Source organism: Sminthopsis crassicaudata, chromosome 2, assembly GCF_048593235.1.
Source record: "Sminthopsis crassicaudata isolate SCR6 chromosome 2, ASM4859323v1, whole genome shotgun sequence".
In the NCBI taxonomy this organism is placed as follows: Eukaryota; Metazoa; Chordata; class Mammalia; order Dasyuromorphia; family Dasyuridae; genus Sminthopsis; species Sminthopsis crassicaudata.
Genome location: NC_133618.1, coordinates 295,377,130 through 295,385,669, shown reverse-complemented (window position 1 = coordinate 295,385,669; position 8,540 = coordinate 295,377,130). Strand labels below are relative to the sequence as shown.

The window sequence follows — 8,540 nt, the reverse complement described above, 5'->3', positions numbered from 1 at the left end:
AAACTCATCCTTTAATAACATTTTCAGCCTCATATTAAATATGATCAAAAGCTAAAACCCCATCTACCTTAATATTATGCTATCCATTAAAAACACCTATTCTATCTTCAAAATTTGGAGTTACTATGATCGGTACAAATGACTTATTACTACACTAGACCTGTGATTCTATTGGCACAGAACAGTAAACTTATCTCTACTAAAGGAAGGTGGCATCTTATCTGTATCTTATAGTCTTAGAGAGGTCAACTGTTTTAGTCAGGGTCCCACAGTCAATATGCGTCAGATTGATTTAATAAACCTATGTCTTCTTGATTTTGAGCTCAGCTCTTTATCCACATTACTCTACCTTTCCACACTGCATATTATCCATAAAAATTTTATGAAAATATAAAAGAAAATAAACTTTTTTACAAAGTATATATCTCATCTCTTCCTAAAAAAATAAAAAAAAAAATCGATGAATCTCTAAATGATTTATCCATTAATGAGAATTATTTTAAATAAAACAAATACCATATAGAAAATACATAGGGTTTCTTAGAAAATAAATTTTATAAATATTTCCTTTTTTCTGCTCTTAACTATTTTATCTGTTTATCTGGCATACATCTTTATACATAATCTAAAAATGTTACTAACCAATACTAAAAAGCCCAAAATACTATATTCTTAAATAACAGGGAACTAAAAACTCATTTTAAAAACAATTTACAAATCATAGTCTATATTATAAAAATCAAAAATCAAAAGTATCTAAACTATCAACTGAGAAATAAAAGTTTAATATGATCATTGTAAAACATTATTGAAGGTTACATCAGGTGTTTTTTGTTTTTCATTGCTATAAGGAAGGATTAAGAGAAAGAGGAATGTTTTCAGAAGTTATTGTAATATTTAAAAAACTCAAAATACCAATAAAATTTATTATTTTAAGTAAGTGAAGTATATAAATTCTGTGGCAAGTGTTTAATTCAAAGGCCTAGAGCAGGGGTTCTCAAACTACGTCCAGATGCCGCTGCTGAGGACGTTTATGCGGCCTATGGGTTATGGCAAATGGGCTGAGGGGAGGAGACAGTGTGAGTTTTTGTTTTTACTATAGTCCAGCCCTCCAATAGTCTGAGGGACAGTGAACTGGCCCCCTATTTTAAAAGTTTGAGGACCACTGGCCTAGAGCCTCAAAGCCTTCCAATAAGATCAGACTAAGTATTTAATAAAATATGTAATCATGATTTAAAAATTTTTTTTTTTACTCTGGACCTATGATTTTACTGTATAGGGAGCTCTAGGTGAGGAACTTCTCTATCTTTTCTCCAACAATAACTTTTTTGTAGCCTAGCCTAGAAGCACTTAGATGTAAATGGTTTGCCCAGGATCACAGTGTCTAATACATGTTTAAAATTTTCATGAGCAATATGCTTTTCACCTAAAATTTCATTAAATATATCTATTTTGAGTTGCATTAAATTAATTTCATTACTCAATCTGGCATCAATGACCACAGACACATTCTTAGTCTCCTGAAATTTATCTATATAGGTTTTTCTCCAAAAGATCTTACACTTATCTAGCCCCAATGTGAAAAATACACTTCTGTACACTCTTTTTTCCCATTTGTTCTAAAATAAGATTTCTAATTAAAGAGTTTTTATTCATTACAATAATGCAACAAAGAATAAAACTCAATGCTCCCCAAATCAAGAATTACATTGGAGAATACTTACTCTGTCTGTATGTCCAGGAGCCATAGATAACATTTTTCCTTTTCTCCAATCCCAAACACATATTGCATTTTTTGAATCCAGTCCAACAGATACTAAGCGCTGACCATTTTCAGTGAGTTAAAGAGAAAAATGAATAAAGTGATAGAAATATGTATATGACAAACATTTTACATATGACTTTTTTGTTCCAAAGAAATCAACTTTGGACCTGAATGAATTGAATTGATATTATCATAATAAATACTAATATTTATATGATACTTATTATGTGCCAGGCACTGTGCTTAGCAATGATCTTATCTGATCCTTAGAACAACCCTTGAAGGTAGATATTATTATTATTATCCCCATTTTTCAGATAAGGAAAGTAAAGCAAAAAGAGGTTAAGTGATTTGCCTAAGGTCATACACTTATAAAGTGTCAGAGGCCACATTTAAAGGTCTTCCTTCTTTAGACCTCTATGTGCACTATCTACTACACCACCTACCTTCTTTAAATACATTTTTCAAAGAAACTGTAAAAAAAAAAAAAAAAAAAAAAAAGTTTGCAGATATTTTAGAAAAGTCTTTTAGATTGTTAAATGATATCATTTGAGAAAAATGAATTAGCACACAGTAGTTTTAAAATTACTAATAATAGTAACATTTACACAATAATGAAAATATACATAACATTTGAGAAATATTGTCAACTTTTAATCATCTATATATTCATAAAACAAACAAAAAAAAAATCCCAAATGGAAGAGTTTTTTTGAGAGGTAACAGAAGTTAAGTGAGTGTCTAAGGACGAATTTAAACTCAGATTTTTCTGACCCCAGGGCCAATTGCTAGCTACCCCCCCAAATGGATTTTAAGATTTCCTTTTAACCACTTGTTTCAATTTTCTTTCCTACTAAAGCAAAGAGAAAGATGCTAACAAATAATGTCACAATGAAGAGTAAAATAGAAAAATTTTTGCTTCTTTCTCACTTATAATTCCTGTGAATTCCCTGTTCAGATGCTCCCTATCTTCCCCAAAATATGCTGTTGTCCCCATTAGAATGAGTTCATGAAGGAAATGACTCTTTTCTGTCCAGCACCCCTCATATAATAATCTTTTTAATTCATATTCTACAGAAGAAATAACAGCAAACTAATTCAACCCCCCCAAGTCTATTATAACAAAATAAATCTAAAGTTTAACTTAATTTTTTGTTGTATTTCATACAAGTCACATTTTTAAAATATCACCTTTAAAGTTTGTAAATTAGAATGATTGTAACGATGATTTCCTAAATAATCCTTATAATAAAAAGCTGATAGGATTTTACTCATTCATTAACCATTTATCAATAGGGGCAGCTAGGTGGCGCAGTAGAAAGAGCACCAGCCCTGAAGTCAAATATGGCCTCAGACACTTACACTTCCTAGCTGTGTAACCCCTGGGCAAATCACTTTTTTTTTTTTTTCTCTGCAAAAAAATAAAAAAATAAAATATGTAGATATAAAATCATAACTCAAAAGAGATTTCTCTGCCCAAAATATTCAGCTTATGTGTTTATACATAAATTTAAAAAACATAAACTTTTCACTGTCTCAAATGAAAAACTGACCTTTCATTGATAATAGGTAAATTCTGCCTGATCTATTGTTGTCTAACACATGTTCTGCTAGAATCATATATCCTTGTCTACGTCAGAGCCAGATGGCCTGAATGCTAGGTTGGGCACAGACTTCTAAATACTGACCCTACCTGCTGCTACAGATGGGGAAGAAACCATTAGGCTGGTTTTCACTGCAGTTGAATACTTACCTCCTGTGTTAAAAGTGAATTATGGGTTACCCTGCACAATTAACTCCATTATGGTCTTCTCTCCTGCTTTCAGATTGGCTATGTACCTTAGCTTCTCCTTACTCTGTTTTGCAGATGCTAGTTGATGGGGGGTTTTTTGTACACCCAGAGTAAATAGAAATTTCAGGTGATTCTCCGTGGGTTTTTTCATTGTTTCTTCTGTTGCATTTCTAGTGTTTCATTGGGGAATTAATGTGGAAACCAGGCTCCACTGGGTCCTAACATGCCATTATCTTTCCAGTCTTTCAATCACATTGAAAACAAGCTTTTAAAAAATACACAAACGATTAATTTTTCAGCTTCACACTATGGACCAACAGCAAATTCTGAATTTAAATAAAGTTTAGGCTAAATGATGTCAAGTTATGTGAATTATATGTGAATTCTAACTCTGACTTACTGGTCTTGCAGAAGTCAAAAAGTAAACTTCTCCAGGCTTCACTTTCATTGCTATCCTCATCTTACATAGAAATTATCTTCTCCCAGTAAATATAGGCCCTTACAATTTAAAACCATAAATTAAAATGAAAAGAACCCTAAAGAGATCATATAGTTTGATCCTCTCATTTTACTGATAAGGAAATTAAGGTATAGAGACATGAAGTGTTTTGCCAAAACATTTCTAAATGGAATGGATGGACACTGGGAATATGGATAAGTTCTCATCCAAAGGGATCTAGAAAACATACCAGTCCAAATCCTGATGGGGACATACAGAACACATCACAGTGACTCCTTTATTCAAATCCAGATTGGCAGAAGGAAACTGACAGACTTTTGTCTGTGGATATGGAGGCATGAGCCCAAACAGGAGCCCACCATTCCAATGACCAGAGAGAAGCTGGGTCCAGGGCTAGAAGAAATTCCAGGGCTCTTTTGAGGTGGCCAAAAATGTACATCTAAGGAATGCCCATAATTTGGAGCATAGACAAACAAGCTACAGTATAAAATGTAATAGAATATTACTGTTTTGTAAAAAAAAAAAATTGCAAAGGGGATAGCTCCAAAGACCTCATGCCCAGTGAAGAGAACAATTTTAATCATTAACAACAATATGGTAGAGGCATACAAAAGGTCTGGTTAGTATAATGACTAACCACAATTCCAGAGGACTAATGATAAAATATGGTACCCACCTCCAATAGAGCAGCCTCAAAATGAAACAAATATATTTTGGGGTCATGGCCAATGAGGAAATTTTTTTTACATAGATTATACTTCTTTCTAATGTGTTTTTCTTTATGTTTCAAGGTAGAAGGGGATGCAGTATATAGTTAAAAGATTTTTGCTAACTGAAAAAATGTGTTTATACATGTGTTAAACAAAATTCATATACCTAGTAAGATGCAGTCTTTATTTCAATTTGTTTTCCAAATTATTAGCAGATAGAGTACAGGGACTCACTGTTCGCCTTTGGGTACAGCAAGCTACCTCATGCCTAGTAAAGGTTTAGGGAAACTTGACCTCCATAAGATTACAGAATTACTAACTGCAAGGGATTTTAGTAATTAAGTAGTCCAAAGCTCCTGCAAATTTTTTGTGTCTTCAACCCTTTTGTGATTTTGATAAAGCCTGGACCATGGAATTAGAAAGAATATCAATTATATTGAAATACAATTATCTAAACGTGAAAAAATTATTTCATATACCTCAAATTAAGATCTGACCTTGACTAACCTCCTCAAATTACAGAGGAGGAAACTGAAGTCCAGAGAAGGGTAGTTACTTGCTTAGAGTTACACAAATACTAAAAGTAGAAATAAGACCTGAATGCAAGTCTTCTCACCCCAAAATCACTGTTCTTTCAGCAGCTAGGTCTCTTCTTACCACCAACAGCTTCTTTAGATGTACTAAAATAACTAAATTTCAGTCTTAGCTTATGAGAGAACTTTGTTGGAAAAAGTAGAAACACAACTTTCACAGAATATACATTTTGACCCTCATTTTGAGGATGAACTTTGTATAAACATCATTCCAACATATCCTAGAGTAGAAAGGATATTACATGGTCAAATTCAGATAAAGGACAAGCTAAAAACAAATTCCAAGAGAAGCCCATGTAATTATAGCATTCATGGCACTTAAAAGAGAACACTTGGCTCACACTGGCATTAGTACTGGTATATTCCATTTTGCACTTCATATTTTCATAATGCTTTCAGAAATTTCCAAAACATACAAGACAGAAATTATTATTTTCCTATGAAGAAAGAAGAAAATGAGACTCACAGAGGAGAAAAAGATTTATCTAAGTCCATTTAAAGTCAAGGCAGAGCTAAGGAAAGCACTCAGATAATCTTTGCAGGTTAAGAGTAGCAAGGGTGTGTGTGAACTTAGGCCTCTACACTGGCTCTATACCCAGTTTAGGTTCAAAGGACTAGAGATAGCCTAGTCCAACCATCTCAAAGATAATTTAACAAGTCTTTCTAGGTCCCTCCATATAAGATTTTCAAGACTGCAAAAACTAGAAACTAAATTGGTGGCCATCTAGTAGGAAATGTCATGGAATAACAGATAAAAGATAATGAATAAAAAGAATTTGAAGAAGCATGGAAATATTTTGTAAGGGTCCAAGAAAGGTCAGGCCAGTGCAATTAAGATGTAAGTGGGCCAATGGTCTTTATCCCCGGATGTGCTTAAGATTTGAGTACTTAGGGACTTCCTCCGTGGTTGGGACCTCCAACCATGGAGGGAACCTAGATCTCGCTCTAAAGTCTCTGTCAAGTTCGGAACTTCATCGTTGATTGGCTTGTGTCTGTGACCTCATTGACTCTATTTAAGCTCGAGACAAGGAGCACCCTCCCCTTTTCTCCTCTCTTTTCCCTTTTCTCCTTCCTCTTTCCACCTGGAGCCTGGACTGGGAAGTCGATACTAAGGTATATGCAGGAGGTCATAGGGTAGATATGATTTATGGGAATAAAGTTTAAGATTGCTGCTCATTTAAACTCTCGGGTGCTCTGTTATGCTTCAACTACTTTCTATGAGATAGTAGCCAGAGGATTCTGAAGACCTCAAAATAGAGGTGAGATTGATATTATTATTGATATTATATTTACCAGATTTTCTCTGATAGACCTAGGAATAAGGACAGATTAGCATTAGTTAGAGAGAGGAAAATAAAACCCTAACAATATGGCACCCAACGTGGAGCATAATATTTAGAATGCTAAGCCTTGAGATATTAATTATTAAGTATTAAAATTAATATCCAGGAAGGCATAACAGTTCCTCGTCCAGAAGAGAAGGTAGAGATACACTATGGGTCAATCTGTGACCAGACCCGAGAGTAGAGTTGTGAAAGAAGAGCAAGCTTATGAATTACACACCAGAATGGGTGATTCTTTTTTTTTTTTTTTAATTTAGAATTATATGCATGAGTAATTTTTTTAATAATATTATCCCTTGTATTCATTTTTCCAAATTATCTCCCCCTCCCTCCATTCCCTCCCCCCAATGACAGGCAATCCCATACATTTTACATGTGTTACAATAAAACCTAGATACAATATATGTGTGTAAATACCATTTTCTTGTTGCACATTAAGTATTAGATTCTGAAGGTATAAGTAACCTGGGTAGATAGACAGTAGTGCTAACAATTTACATTCACTTCCCATGTTCCTTCTCTAGGTGTAGCTATTTCTGTCCATCATTGATCAACTGGAAGTGAGTTATATCTTCTTTATGTTAAAGATATCCACTTCCATCAGAATAGATCTTCATACAACATTGAAGTGTACAGCAATCTTCTGGTTCTATTCATTTCACTCAGAATCAGTTGATGTAAGTCTCTCCAAGCCTCTCTGTATTCCTCCTGCTGGTCATTTCTTACAGAGCAGTAATATTCCATAACCTTACCATAATTTACCCAACCATTCTCCAATTGATGGGCATCCATTCATTTTCCAGTTTCTAGCTACAGCAAAAAGAGCTGCCACAAACATTTTGGCACATATATGTCTCTTTCCCTTCTTTAGTATTTCTTTGGGATATAAGCCTAGTAGTAGTACGGCTGGGTCAAAGGGTATGCACAGTTTGATAACTTTTTGGGCATAGTTCCAAATTGCTCTCCAGAATGGCTGGATTCTTTCACAACTCCACCAACAATGTATCAGTGTCCCAGTTTTCCCACATCCCCTCCAACATTCATCATTATTTGTTCCTGTCATCTTAGCCAATCTGACAGGTGTGTAGTGGTATCTCAGAGTTGTCTTAATTTGCATTTCTCTAATCAGTAGTGATTTGGAACACTCTTTCATATGAGTGGATATAGTTTCAATTTCATCATCTGAGAATTGTCTGTTCATATCCTTTGACCATTTATCAATTGGAGAATGGTTCGGTTTCTTATAAATTAGGGTCAGTTCTCTATATATTTTGGAAATGAGACCTTTGTCAGAACCTTTAACTTTAAAAATATTTTCCCAATTTGTTACTTCCCTTCTAATCTTGTTTGCATTAGTATTGTTTGTACAGAAACTTTTTAGTTTGATGTAATCAAAATTTTCTATTTTGTGATCTCTAGTTCTCCTCTGGTCATAAATTCCTTCCTCCTCCACAAGTCTGAGAGGTAGACTATCCCCTGTTCCTCTAATCTATTTATTATCTCATTCTTTATGCCTAAATCATGGACCCATTTTGATCTTATCTTGGTATATGGTGTTAAGTGTGGATCCATATCTAATTTCTGCCATACTAATTTCCAGTTTTCCCAACAGTTTTTTCCAAATAATGAATTTTTATCCCTAATGTTGGTATCTTTGGGTTTGTCAAAGATTAGATTGCTATAGATGTACAGAATGGGTAATTCTTTAACAGAAAACACACTCCAAGAAAAGCAGCAGTGCTCCCCAGTGCCAGAAAGTATTTATCCTTCATTAGAAAGTTTATCAAGATATGTGCCTCCAGGTGATCAATGTAATAAAGAAAACTACCTCCCACACCCTTTAAGTACAGCTAAAACTGAGAGAACGGTGAAGGGAT

The 8,540-nt window shown here is 34.1% G+C and overlaps 1 protein-coding gene across 9 annotated transcripts in view; it reads right to left on the bottom strand.

Annotated features, from left to right (window-relative positions):
- The window catches only part of EML5 (EMAP like 5), a 212,495-nt gene that overhangs the window by 176,861 nt on the left and 27,094 nt on the right, over nucleotides 1-8,540 (bottom strand). For all 9 annotated transcript variants that reach the window (XR_012486446.1, XR_012486445.1, XR_012486447.1 and 6 more), the window contains exon 3: nucleotides 1,725-1,823. Coding sequence is in view for 5 of the 9 variants with exons in the window: in XM_074289782.1 (XP_074145883.1) it covers nucleotides 1,725-1,823 (99 nt within the window). In the remaining 4 variants the exon portion in view is untranslated. The remainder of the gene's footprint in view (nucleotides 1-1,724; nucleotides 1,824-8,540) is intronic.